Source organism: Lepisosteus oculatus, chromosome 3 (assembly GCF_040954835.1).
Source record: "Lepisosteus oculatus isolate fLepOcu1 chromosome 3, fLepOcu1.hap2, whole genome shotgun sequence".
NCBI classification, from domain to species: Eukaryota; Metazoa; Chordata; class Actinopteri; order Semionotiformes; family Lepisosteidae; genus Lepisosteus; species Lepisosteus oculatus.
The window spans coordinates 41291464-41306121 of record NC_090698.1 but is presented as its reverse complement, the minus strand read 5'-3'; the positions used below and the strand labels follow the sequence as shown (position 1 = coordinate 41306121).

Sequence of the window (14658 nt, the reverse complement as noted above, 5' to 3'; positions counted from 1 at the left end):
ATGAGTTCAGTTTCTGAAAAACTGAGAACAATCTGGATCAATGCAAAAAGAAAACACATTTTAACAACCAATTCAATTTCTGAAGGCCCATATAAAATGAGCAGTATGGATCTAGAAGTCTTCCCATTAGATGTGATTCCAGGGGTTTGTACATGCAAAAGAAAATACCAGTGTGATGTCTCTGCATAACCTTTGGATTAAAGATGAAGAATTATTCCCCAATTTAACTTATCATCTATTACCTATTCCATGGATGTTAAAGGAATGTTTTTTACATTACCAGGTTTTCACAGAACAATTTGAATCTATTGAAGAAAACTGAGTTGGCCAGCTGGCATTGCTTCAATGAATTAGTGAAATATAATGCCCTGGAATTTATCTTTCTTGATGCTCTTTGTGAATAACTGTTTTCTGATTTCAGTAGTTTGTTTTATAGGAGCCTGATTCATTATCTGCCTACATCTGTGTCCAATAAAAAAATAACTGACTTCTAATTCCTAAGCAGCCTATTAGCGCCATGGAGAACAAATGATTTTTTGCATTGAATATATTGCATTTAAGCAAGATAGTGCTGCTAACACATTACCAGCAATAGGACAGTCTTCACAAATGCATCTACTATCTGTGTGCTATCCTGGAATTGTTTCTTGTCTCTTCACATGACACATTTCCTGCATTTTGCTGTGCAAATCCAAATTCAAATGAATTTTCATATAAGCATAGAGTAAAAGCTTTTGTGGGCTTAAATATTCCATGATCGATCATCAGTAACAGTAAACCAACAGTAAATATAAGTCTTACTATTAAGTCATGATAAATGTATTCTGTTCGATGTTTTGGCAAAAACCTATCTACGATACATTTCTGCAGTTTCACAAGAATATACATCTGTAAAGTTGTGTTATTTCTGCTTTTCACAGCAATGGTGAAAAAGACATGTTTAACCCAGGAATGCTCAATCACAGGGTGTTCTACTTTGTATATACAAAAGACATTACTTGTGCTCCTTTAGACTAATTCATATGCACAAAGAAGTGTATGATGATATTCTTCTGTTGGTAATGACAATGCGACTTTGCATGTAGCAATACTATTGCATATGCTGTATATTGCAAGATATTAATAAAAGAGGCAATATTCTTTATGAACTAATTATTGTGTTGTGGCACTGATAGGATTCCGTAGATTCCGGTTTGTACGTGACATGATGGCAGTCACAGATAACTGTTTTGCCTTTGTTAGGGCTCAGTGGATGACATAACTTATTTTGACCAGTGAAAATATCTTTCAGGTTTCTGGTGTTTTAAGAGCAAGCAGTGGTTATGGATTAATTATGCCCCTTATTTTATGCTGAAAATTATATCTTACATACAGCATATAAGGACAAGGCTAGTAGCCACAAACAGCTATTTCCCTTCTTAATATATATAGTTCAGGATATACATATATCCTATAAAGTATGTATATATCCTGGAAAGAAGATTAGCTGGAAAGAATACATCTCTACAAAATCATTTTAAAATTCTTTTCTTGTCAATTTATATATGTGTTCCTGGAAAAACGTTCTGCCACATTTCATTATTTTACCAAATTTATTACTAACGCATGCACATCGAAACAATTAAGGATGCATGATTACATAAACGTTAGTACTGTATCACTCTATTAATCAGTGTGATAATGCATGTTATTCATAAGAAGACCATTAATAACTGAGATCATTAAAGTAAATGCAATGGGATGATTGTTAATGATTGCTCAATTAGTGTCTTAATGAGAAGGCTATAGCAGCCCTCTGTGGCTGCAGAACTGAAATACAGGTTACAAAACCACATTGTGCAAAATGTAGGATCCCCTTTGGCAGGGGTGACTGGACCTAGTGTTCCTGGTTTAGTTCTTAAGTTTTGAGCACCCAATTATGTAATTAGTCTAATTATTAATTTTTCTGCATATTTATAACACTTCTAACCACACTCCAGTTGTTTTATGTATAACTGTACACTTATTGAAGTTAAATAATTTAATTATCAACAGTAAAAAAACCTTTTACAGCCATACTGTATAGAGCTAAGAAAATAATTAAATTAATTGTTTAATTGTCCTCTCGGGTTCTAAGAAAAACAGAAGATAAAAGGCTCTCCAAGAAATTAATTTGAGAGACACGCCCTATGATTTTACATTCAGTAGGAAAAGATTCACTTGTTGTTGTTGTTAACTTGATATAGCATGATAATTTGTCTCTGATTTGGGCAGCTCTCACAGTTGATCAGCATGCAGCTACTCAAGCTGTTTGCTTCTACGTGCACTTTTCTAGTAGAAAGAGTTTTTATTACTTTTCTGCCATGTTTTGGTTCTTCTTCCTGACTCACAAGCAGCCTTTTTTGTGATTTAATGCTGTTCTTGAGAAACAGAATATGGCAAGATGTACAGTATAACAGAACAGCCAGGCAACAACTGTCACGCCCCACACTCTACCTCGGAAACGCCATTCTGTCCCCGTCACATTCCACACTCTCCCTCGCATTCCCAGAACCTCTGCTTCACAATCTCATCCCTGATTGAACCCATCATATTCTCACATGTATCAGATTCCTCAAATTCTCACTCACTAACCAATCATCCTATCGCACCCCTTTCCTTTCAGTATTTAAACCCCCTTCGCACACCTTCCCACGCTCACTATTGAGAAGCCTTTTCACGTATTCTCCTGTGCGTGTTTCCAAGCCTTTCAACTGATCTCCCGTTATGAATCTTCTGCTTCCACCTCTTGACCTCGTCTTCTGGATTTCGACTTGTGGATTGTTTGTGATAACTTTCATGGCTGGACCCTTAGCCTCCCTTTTCGACCTTGCCTCATGGATTTTGACTTTTGGATTGTTTTTGGATATCTCTCGTTACCGGACCCTCTGTCCCCCTTATCGACCCAGCCTTTGGATTTTGTCTTTCGGATCGTCCCTTTGCTACTCTGCGTTCTGTGGGATTCCGGTCACGCATAAGGATCCTCCTCTTCCACCTATAGGTTCCCTGACAGTATCTGGACCTCTTAGAAATTCTGTCTATATAAAATGTCTTTCATTTTTTTTTTAAACTAAAATTAACAACCTGATTAGTTTGCTGCATCTCATATCATACCATTTTCCTGCATCTTGAATTGCTGCTTGACTTTCAGCTTCATAGCAATAGCCTGTAGTGTCAATTCTTTGACAGCGGGGTTGAATGTTTGTGATCTGATTGGTAAGAACACGTTCTTCCACATACGGAAAAAGAAAAGGCAATAAATTGGACCATAAAGTATGCTGGGCAAACGTTCAGAGGTCAAGTTCTTCCAGGACGGGGGTACCTTTAAAGCAGAGACTGTAATGAAAAGTTCTTTCCGGACCCTATGCAGACGACACGAAAAAGTCAAGCAGGATACGGGTATGAAGACAGGGGGGCGTGTCCATGGAGTGCTGGTAGTCAGGGGAGGTGTGGACGAGTCAAACAATCCAGGGATGAGACGAACAGGAAATCCAAAAACGGCACAAAAATCCAAAGCCAGGTGATCCATCCGAGACAGACGATTTAAAAAGAACAAGAACAAGAAACTAAAAGCATAATGGACCCAGGTACATCCAGGTCCCGGCTCGCATGATGCAAAACCAATGCAGAGCCGGGATTGACGTCAGCGTCTGGCTTTTACGGGGGAACTGAAAAGGGGCTGGAACAGGGAGCAGGTGCGGGAGATGAACAACAAACAAGGAAAGGGAGGGGTTTGCGATCGTGACAGAGACGATGGCACCGAACATTTTTATTTGTTATAATAATAATAATAATAATAAACTTTATTTTATGTAGCGCCTTTAAAGTTGGCTTCTCAAGCGCTTTACAGGATGACGATAACAATAAATAAGGAGAATACAACAATAAATAAGAAGAATCCACAAGATAAGACACAATTACAATTACAACAATACAACAATAACAATAGAGGAGACAGTGGGAGGTGACACTAAGAAGAGCAGAGGGGTGAAGAATGGAACCAGTTAAGTAAAGGCTTTTCTGAAGAAGAAGGTTTTGAGTCTGGATTTGAAGGAGTTTAGAGAAGGTGACTCTCTGATATCCTTGGGCAAAGAGTTCCAGAGCTTGGGAGCATAACAGGAGAAGGCCCCGTCACCCATACAATGTAGATGGGCTTGGAGGACAGTAAAGAGGGCAGAATTTGAAGAGCGGAGGTTGCGAGGTGGTGAGTAAGGCGATAATAGTTCAGACAGGTATTGAGGTGCCAAGCCATGTAGAGGCTTATAAGTGAGCATGAGGATTTTAAAGTCTACACGGAATTTGACCGGAAGCCAGTGCAAGGACTTCAGGATAGGAGTAATGTGAAAAATTGCACTAGGATTCTAACTGCTGAATTTTGGACATACTGCAGTTTGTTCAGAGTAGATTTAGATACCCCAGCGAGTAGAGCATTGCAGTAGTCAATTCGAGAGAATACAAATATGTTGAAACATATGTTCAAACATAGTCTCGAGACAAGAAAGTAAGATGTTATGGTCAACAGTGTCAAAGGCACCACTGAGACCAAGAAGGATGAGTATGGAAAGAGAGCCAGAATCAGAAGCTATTAGGAGATCATTGGAGACTTTGACCAGGGCAGTTTCTGTGCTGTGAAGTTGAAGGAAGCCAGATTGGAGGGGTTCGAAAAGGTTGTTTGTCATGAGGTGGTTATGTAACTGAAGCGTGACAGCACGTTCTAGAATTTTAGAGAGAAAAGTGTTAAAGCTACATAAAAAGCTGCTGTTATTGCCTTTCTGTTCTGTTGTCATGCACCTTGGCATACTTTAGTTTTTTTAAGCACAGTATTAAATCACAAAAAGGCACATGATCAAATAATGATTAATAAAGATACAAAGATGATTACTTACTGTACCTTAATATTGTTTAAAATCTCTTATATCCAAAAATTCCATAATCACAACTTTTATGTATAGTAATATCCATCATATACAGTGAACACAAATAACAGAAAGTGGGAATTTACATTGGATTTTCTCTTATGAATCTCAGATGATGCGTTGAGGTGCGTCTACCCAAGTTTTTTTAAATGAAATTCAAGGAATGTGGGAAAACTAATAATGATATTTTTTTCTTTATGAAAGTAAATTTGTGTTGTATCAAATAAAAAAAACACATAATACGGATAATTAAATATTTAAATATGTTTTAGAAGAATACTGTATGAAGATGACAGTTAAGAGAAGTGGTTCTGATACTCACTTCTTTATGAAGATCTGTGGTTTGTGGGATAGCCTAGATTACTTTGCAAAGAGCCATAAAAAAATTAAACAATGTTGTTTCTGACTACACTGTCTTTACTTGGATTGTTTTTCTTTTGCACACTGAAAATGCTGCTGTTAATGTTTTCCTCCTCCTATGTATTTGTGCTTGCTTGACTTGCTTTAATCACAGTTTATCTTAAGCACAACTAATAAGGTAATATTTGAAAGTAGTGTGCTATCTTTAATCTATTGTGTTTACTTCTGAGATTTCAAAGAATCCAAAGCACTAAAACAATTACTGTGTGAGGAATGCAGCTACTGTACCCCGATCATTGATGTAAAGATTACAACTGCCTGAAACTCTGACCTTTCTGGACTTTTTAAAAAGTTTCCTTGAGCTCCTGAATCTGAGGCTCTGGCCTCTAATAGAATGTATAGATTTTTTTCCTACAAAATAAAATAATGCCTAATTGGTTTCATGAGCAATTTTATCATTTGAGACTAAAAAATCCATGCAAAGAAAGGACTGAATAATTTAAACTAATTTTGTGAGCAGTATTTCCCCACAGCCCTTTCAATATGGCTCAAATTCCCCCTCATCCACACTGAACCAGTATGATCCTAAATTTGTTCATTTAAACTGATATTAAACTGGATATTATTAGATAGATGGATAATACTTTATTAATCCCTTTGGGAAATTAATGTGTTACAACAGTCCAGCCCAAGACAAGCAAAACAGACATCAGAATAGTTATAAAACAAAAGACAACAAAATAAATAAAAATAAATAAATACATAGGTGTGTGCAAAATGTGCTGATCGTAGTCACTGTAAAAACAATAAAATATGTGCATAGGTTTATACAGACTGATTGTCCAAAAAGTACAATGGAGTAAACATGCCGTCCATTGAGGAGCAAATGAAGGGCTAACAATTCCTAGCCTAGGGGAGTGTTATACACCCTGACAGCCTCCGGGAGGAAAGACCTGCGGAAACCTTCCCTTGAACACCGTAGCTGGAGCAGTCTATTAATAATATTAATAATATTATTAAACATTATTAGTAATATTAAACTGGATATTATTAGAATGATTCACTTTCAACAGAAAAGACCAATCATTGATACTGTGGGTAAGGAAACAGGGTCAGACTCACCAAGCAGATTCATCTCCCTTTAATGACACATCTGAGCTTGTTTGTCTTTCAAAAGTTTTGACATTTCTAGGGGCAGTGTGGCTATGGCTGCTCTCCACATTGAGTCTGTTCCCCTGCTTGGTTTTGATTTGGGACATAGCTGAGTAAGCCACTTCACACGAATAGGTAGATCTAAAGGGTAAAAGTTCATTAAGTGCATATTTCCTCAACTCAGGTTATTCCTTTTCCACATCACACCAGAACTGTGTCAGGGTCTTGTCTGCATGTTTCATCTTCAACCCACAGTCTGAGGACACATCCATCAGATGTTCCTGCAGTCTGGCAGGAAGGCTGCTGCTTTCAGTCACACTGAAAGGGTTCCTGACCCAGTCCAGTTTAGCAGACCTGGTTTCAATGTCACTGAAGTACGAGCTCAACTCACTATTGAGTTTGGACACATGTGCTTTCCCAATTTTCACTACAGAAGCTCTGTCTGTATCAGTGGTGGTAAGATGGGCATCAAGCAGTGGGAAACAGCTTACAAATCCATCCTCACATTTCCTCTCCCACAATTTGACCTTCCTTATGAATCCATTCACCTTGTCATACATATTGTTCAGGATGTGTACAGTATGTCTTTGCCTTGTAGTGATAAGTTGAGTTCTTTCAGTCTGGTGAACACATCAGCAATATATGCCAGATGCACAACCCACTCTGGCCCCTCAAACAGTGTAGCAAGGGGTTGGAGGTGCTCCTTCAGAAAAGCACATACCTTGGTGCGAAGTTCAAACAGTCTCACTAGGGTTTTGCCACGGGATAACCACCGGACATCAGTATGAAGCAGCAGCTGCTCACAGTCTGATCCAGTGTCTTGACAAAGCCTTTGAAACAATCTGTGATTCACAGGCCTGGACTGGAGGAAGTTTATCAATTTAACTGCATCGTTCAAAACAGCACTTAACTCGGGGCTCATTGCCTTACTGGCCAATGCTTCCTGGTAAATAATGCAGTGTGTCCACTCAGTCTTGGGGTTTGTCTTCTTGACAAGCCGGCGCAGCCCCTTACACTATCCCTGTCATCGCTGCTGCCCCGTCAGTACATACAGGTACATGATTGCACAATTTGATTTCCAATACAGATCCTCACCGGTTGTCTTCCCTCTAAGCTTCTTGCAAACCAAAATCTACTCATTTACAGTATGACACACTCTTCTTTGTAACGCACAAAGGCAATCGTCTGTGCCTCCCCTCTAATATCTGTTGATTCTTCCAACTGCAACGCAAACTGACCTGCTTGTTTCAGTTTATCCACCACTTGGCCAGCAATATTAAGGGACATGACATCGATCCAACTGTATTATTTGATAATGGAACTGTTTTGATTGCATCAGCTGCTTTCTTATCAACCATCGTTTCCGCCAAAATTACAGCTTAGGGGGGCTTTGACTTGCTGTACAGTAGTCGCAAGTAGAGACACAGCAAAAGAAGCCTCCAGTGCTTTGGCTGACACGACTGTGGCTTTCTTCAGTTTGCTTTGACTTGACTTGCTTGACAATTTTTGTTGGAAAAATGTATATCTTACCAATGTAGGAGGGGTGTTTGGTGCCCGGGTGTCGCTGTAGATGGGCTGGCTTCATGGAGCTGTTCATTAGTACATCACCGCAGAAAAAACACAGTGGCAGCGGTGGGTCCGCCACCGTACATGTAAAGCCATACAAAACATACTGATCTTGGAACAGGCGATGTTTGGGCTTTGTCACCTTTTTATTTTTTTCGGTAAGTTCATTTAAGTTTGAATTCATATTGGTACTGCCACTTGGAGTGGCAGCAGCCTGATTTTTCCAACCACTTATCCATTAGCTCTCAATGTTTGCTCGCTAGCTTTCATGCTTCTCTCAATCATAAGAAGTGGTGTTACAACTGACACAGGCAGGTGGGAAACTAGATAAGGCGCATGACGTGCAATGACGCAGGGATGATTATTGTGATAAATAGGCTATGCTAGACAACAACTCACTGATTTTATCTATTTTTACTTTTATTTTGTTCCCAATCACAATGTTGATCAAAAGTGAAACAGTATTTGACATAGTTTTAAAATGTCAAGTAGTACTTTCTATTTTGTAAATTAAATTTAATTCACAATCTTCCCACATACCCCCTGGTAACTGCTCACATGCTGTACCCCCTGGGGTACGAGTACCCCCGGTTGGGAATCACTGTCCTAAGTCACCTATTAACCTGTTTTTACTGGCATTCTGGGTAATGGTTACCAAAGTTGAATGAGTTTCAGAAGGGCAATAAAAAAGAAGAAATGGTTACCTATATTTTCTATTTGCACTGCTCTGAAATTCTTTGCAGTTGGGCAACAGAGCATTTTGAAGAGTCTTTCTGTCTTCATGCTTTCAGCCATCAGGAACTGGAATGAAGAATGAGGATTAGCAAGCCTATTGAGCAAGAGTGGGCTGGAGGAAAAAGCAAAGACGAAATGAATAAAAGAGTACTCGGTAGGGTATGGATACCTATAAAGCATAGAAGGGTTTAGTGATGGTTCTCTACCACAGTAGTCTGTAAAATCTAGCATCACCCTAGACATGACATGTAGACAAGCCAAGTACAAGCATGTACAAGAACCTACACACTGTATATACAGTACTGTGCTTTCCTATATACCTCTCAGTTTTACTAATTCAACGGAATGTGTCGTATTCTGAATACAAATGGCAATAATTTCAACAGAATTGAAAGCACAGACAAAGACAAAGTTACACCGATACAGCACAAAAATCAAGGGATTTGTCAGTAAGGTGAAAGAGTAAAATCCTGACTTTCAAATCTACCACTCTTTACCTGAAAACTCTTGTAGTCGGAGCACTTCCACCAGTGTATTAGAGAAGAACACATCCACCAGCAGTAGAGCAAGCTGTGAGGATGGTGAATAAAATTATGGTCTTTAAAATCCCATTTGTTCACTGTTTTTTTGTGCAGAAATAGAGGCCCAGTATCCCAGCTGTGGTGGGAATTGTGGCAGAAAATTCTCTTCCATTTCTGTTATATTTCTAAGAAAATGATCCGCAGCATAAGAGAAAGTCGAGGTCAAAGTGATATCCAAAGTCTAAAATCCGAAAGATCTACCCGCAGGAGTTGAGAAAACAAAGGCAAGGTAGGAACTCTTTGAGGAGAAACCAATACCAAGCACAGGATTAAGTAAGGTGTAGGTTTAAGTAAGCGGTGAGGTGGTGATGAGTTCATGGAGAATAGCAGGAGATGATTAGTTAACGCGTGTGGTGGTGCCTGGTGTATTTAGGTGGCTGCTGAGTCTGTTTAGCCTGATTTCAACGAGTGGAGGATGTGACAATCACTTGAGATGTTTCCATTAGCATTGTCAGTGACAGACATGCTGTATCTGTCAAGCTGCACAGCTTTAGTTTAAATCATGAAATAATGCTAATTAAAAATCACATTAAAATGCTGCAGAGAAGTCTGCGTGCTACAGTACTTCCCCGCTACAAATGTGGAGGACTGTGGCTGGATGTGATCTGTTTAGTTCACTTTCTACTACAGAACAGCTTCTACCTCCAGGCAATAAGACTGCTAAATAGCCGACCTGCAGCTCCTTTAGCAAACCACCTGTAATGGCTACATGGACACACAGTTTTCACTGTATTCAGAATAACCACACTACTTGTATATATTGCATACACCATGGACACATAGCAGCTCTACTCATATTGAGTTTTATTCCATTTCTATTACATCTATTATTATGTAACCTCATTTTCTCAGTTTTTGTGATTTCTGTGATTCTTGTGATTTTTGTGAGCTCACAGAAAAGACATTTAATTGCCAGCAACTACTGCTGCACGTTGCATTGTTGTGCGTTTGATAAATAAACTTTGATTTGATTTTGATTTGGTTTTTCCTTCACAAGAGCAGGTATTAAAAGTAAGAGAGAAATATGCAGAGCTACTGTATGGATGGATCACAAAATGAAGCTGAAGTTTGGAGAGGTATTTTGTCTGACTGTGGTACATGAATATCCATCAATCTTTGACAATGTTATTCCTATACTCTGTGGTAACATTCCTCTATGAGCTAGCATTTTCAAAGCAGGCATAAAGTATAACATATGTAACAACAGGAGAGAGCGTTTGTCTGTAGAGCACATTTTAAGGTAACCTGCTCATCAAGCTCTCCATGGATCAAAGGACTCTTTGCACACCAGCAGGACCAGTTTTTGAAACATCTCAATACTTTCCCCTGGTCCGTTGAATTTCAGTTATCTATAAGTTCAGTTAGTGAATAAAAGTAAAACTTTAAAATATTGTTACAAATATGAAATGTCCGAAATTTAGACACATGAAATGATTGCTGTGTGTGGAATAGATGTGGTGCTGTGAGCAATTGGAAATACAGTAGCTAGTTTTTAAAATTTTCTCTGAAGAAGAGGGTGGATTTGAAACATTAATGCAATTTGTCCTTATTTAGCTTGTTCTATGATCTGTGTTACACAGCTCTCTAGTAAGATTGTAACCATTATAAATCTATTAAAATATGATGCACATAAGCTATAAAGGGGTGACAATTCAATTCTGGACCTATTTGTTTGTTCTCTCCTTGTTTGTGTGGGTTTCCTCCAGGTGCTCCGGTTTTCTCCTACAGCTCAAAAACAGTTAGGTCAAGTGTATTCTAGGAAAATTGGGTGTGGTGTGAGTGTACAGTACATGTGTTTATGTGTGCACCCTGCAATGGACTGGCCTCCTGTCCAGGGTGTACCCTACTGTACCTTTCACTCATTGCTTGCCAGGATGGGCTCCAGCTCCTCTGTGATCCTTTAATTGAAACAAACAATTAGACAATGGATGGATACGCTATCAATTCAGCTGAATTGACAGGGGCTTTACTGTGGAATTGTGTCGTTGAAGTATGTCATGTTACTGTTACATGGATGTGACAGACTCAAAGCCAAATAAAATAAAGTACAAATGATTATTAAAATGACTTGATTTGCCACAGCTCTGTTATGAGATCGCTTATCCTGTCCTTCTTTTCTGTGCTTCCTTTTCCTTTTTGTCCAGTACAAAATAAGGCATAAACAATAACTGGAGGGAGATCATCACAAGTGACACTGTTGGAGAGCCAAGTGGTAGTTGTGCCAAGTGGTCAATGGAGCAACCACAAACTGCATGAGTGTAGCCAGAGACTGTTTTGTTTTCATAAGACTTGTTTCTGGCCATTGAAAAACATCCCTGACCCTGGAGAAAAAATCCCAGAGGCAGACAAACAATTTAACAGTTCAGTTTGCTCACAATACCTAACTAGTATTAGTAACGTGTTTAGAAAAAACAATTACAATATACAGCCTCTGTATATTATACCTATGTCTTGCAGAAAGTCAATAAGATGTAATTTAAATCTAAGACGTACAGTGTATGTCATCATGAACTGCTAAAATTATGAGGCAAATATGCTATGAGAAAGAAATTCTCAGACAGATGTTTATACAGGTTGAGAATCCCTTATCCGAAATTCCTGGGGCCGAAAGTGTTGCGGATTTCGGATTTTTTAATAATTTTCTAAACATAATACCATCAGAAAGGTAAGATATCAGTCTCCACCTATGATGTCATGTTAAAAGGTTACAGTAGACGTACGCCATTTGTATTTTATTTTTTACTATACAGGTATTAAGTTTTATGTAAGGTATAAAAACAAAGCATTGAATATGATTACAGGTAAATAAAATGAAAACTGAAAAAAGTCAGCATTTTATTTTAACGTAATGTACAAGTAATGACGCGAGTCAAGTAACACTCACATGGAGGTGAAATTCAGATCTCACGTAAAAATAACGTTTTGTACTTACTGTACAAAAAAACAAAACAAAACAAAACATGATTATCACTGCTTACAAACTTGAAGATAAATGCAGCCCCAGACATTACAACTACATGAGGTCCGAGAAACGTGAGGGAGAGCGTACGTCATCGATTACATCACTGTGAGCTAGAAAGTTCGGTAAATTATACGTATCCACCTACGAAGTCTTGTTTTGATTAAAAGGTTACAGTGCATAAAGATTTTTGTATAAAAACAAAACATGGAATTTGATTACAGGAAAATGTAATGAAAACTGAAAACGTCAGCATTATATTTGTGACACAACAATTACGCTAGTCATGTTACACTCATACATAGACTTTTACGTGGAGGTGAAAGCGGCGCTCAACAGCTGTACGTGGCGGTACCATCCCGCACTTTGTGGAATTTTCCATATGTTGCGTGTCATGTCAGCATTAAAAAAACTCGGATTTTGGAGGTTTTCGGATTTTGGAACTTCAGATAAGGGATTTTCAACCTGTAATGTAATAGTGTCATGTTATTCCATGTCAGGCAAATATACAGTACAGGTTGTGAAGGTACAGTATCTCTTTTGTTTATGAATTCAGTCTTACTAATTTTACAGGGTTTTACCCAATTTTGCTGTTCAGGTACTGGTAACCAGCAGCATTTGATTTAACACACTGTATCCGCTGTTTTGTTTCTCTTTTCTTTGTTTCTAATTATCCTAATTCCACCTTTCTTCATCTCTGTGTTTCTGCATCACCTGCTGCTCACTTTCTATGTACCTTTTTCTTTCTTTCCAGCCTAATGACTTCAAATTTTTGTTCAAAAGTCCTTTTTTGTATTTTGTTCTGTGAAAAGTTCTTACCTTTGATCGACATGCTGTGCCGTTAGTGGCTCAGTACCATCCAGTACTGATGCTGTGGTACTAGCAGATTGTTATGGTAATATATTTAAATTAAGGACATACTGTAGACTCATCTTTTCACAGGGATCAAAAACTGTTCTGTGAGACACATCTCCAATTCTCTGTTCATTTACAGATGTAATTTGTCTCTCAGATTTCTATCTCATTTTTTTATCTACCCAATTTCACTGCTCAAATTTTCTTCATTATCATCACCTCACATTTGACTAGGCTGCACAACCGAAAAATCTGCATTTACACTTTCTTTTTACTTTTCAGCAATTAACCTCTATTTACTACTCTCACGTTCACTTAGCTCTAAGTTATATGTGTGATATGTTCAAGCAAAAAAGCAACTGTAGGGTGTAACTATTATGTTTCTGACATGCCCGGTAACTGTTATGAAACTACAGTAGGTATTTCAAAATATTTATCAAAGGAAAAAATCACAGTATGAAAATCGAGAAAAAAGTAGAATGTTGTTTCTTTTAAGGAATGTGAGAGATTTTCACTCCTGATTGAGAATCAATGATGTAAGACTTCTAGGAATATAAATAGAAACTTCTAGCAAAGGTGAAGGAATTTGTTTAAAGTTTAAGCATGCCAAGGTAGTTGTTTGTTCAACTTTCATGCCTACTTTCCAGTTACACATAGAAAAAGACACACACTTACATAACTCTGAATTTTTTTTAACAGTTCTGATTGTGTTGCAGATTAAGACTGACAGGACATGAAAAGCTAATGTTCAAAGGAACAGTGAAAAAGATGCTCTGTCTACAAAACACGTTTGTGAGAGAAATCAATGTATGATTAGGGAGATAGAATTAGTGAAGAATTTCTGGTATATTTATAGCTTTCATAACAAAGTATCCAAAAGTGCTTTACACTGACTTACTGTACACTGTACTTACTGTACGTTCTGTCAGGAGAGTTAATGCCCTAGACCCTGTCTTTTGATGTACACTTGTCTTCTACGCCAGTGGTTCCCAACCCTGGGACAAACTGAAGCATACTGTTAGGATTTACAACAACTAAGCTGTTAATTCAGTTTTGTTGTGGCATTTTAGGGCAGCACAGTGGTGCAGTTCTTAGCATTGCATAGCACTGGGACAGTTGTGGGGATAGGCTCCAGCTCACCCCTGACTTTTTATTGAGTAAAACCATTTTACAATGGATAGATTAAAACAAAATAATTCTTCAAATCTTTTCTACAATTCATCATCTCTTAAATCCACTTCTGAAGAAACCACTGACAAATGTAAATCATTTTTTGTTGTTTTTTTAAGTTTACTTGAAATCAAAATGCCAGAAGTCAGATTGTATTTTGTTATTTCTCAATGGTTTATATATATTGACCATGAAAATAAACAAAGCTCTTGTAACTGCAACAAGTTCATAATTTTTACTATCCTGCTAGAATAATGAAAAATGATTAAGTGTAACTTAAGTGTGAGCTGGCTACGCACCTGGAACGTGAAAGGCAGAGCCAGCCTTGGGCAGCCTGACCAGAACT

At 38.1% G+C, this 14658-nt stretch overlaps 1 protein-coding gene and 1 long non-coding RNA gene across 2 annotated transcripts in view; one reads left to right on the top strand and one right to left on the bottom strand.

Moving 5' to 3' along the window:
- Window positions 1–8609: 8609 nt before the first annotated feature.
- LOC107079551 (uncharacterized) lies at window positions 8610–12405 on the bottom strand. Its single transcript, XR_001480496.2, has 3 exons — window positions 12213–12405; window positions 11181–11226; window positions 8610–8813 (listed from the first exon to the last, which is right to left on the bottom strand). It is a non-coding gene; the product is annotated as an uncharacterized lncRNA (long non-coding RNA).
- A 202-nt stretch (window positions 12406–12607) lies between these two features.
- Window positions 12608–14658, top strand: part of slc14a2 (solute carrier family 14 member 2) — a 29437-nt gene continuing 27386 nt past the window's right edge. The window contains exon 1 of the mRNA XM_006626778.3: window positions 12608–12813. Within this exon, the coding sequence (XP_006626841.3) occupies window positions 12670–12813 (144 nt within the window). The 5' untranslated portion in view covers window positions 12608–12669. The remainder of the gene's footprint in view (window positions 12814–14658) is intronic.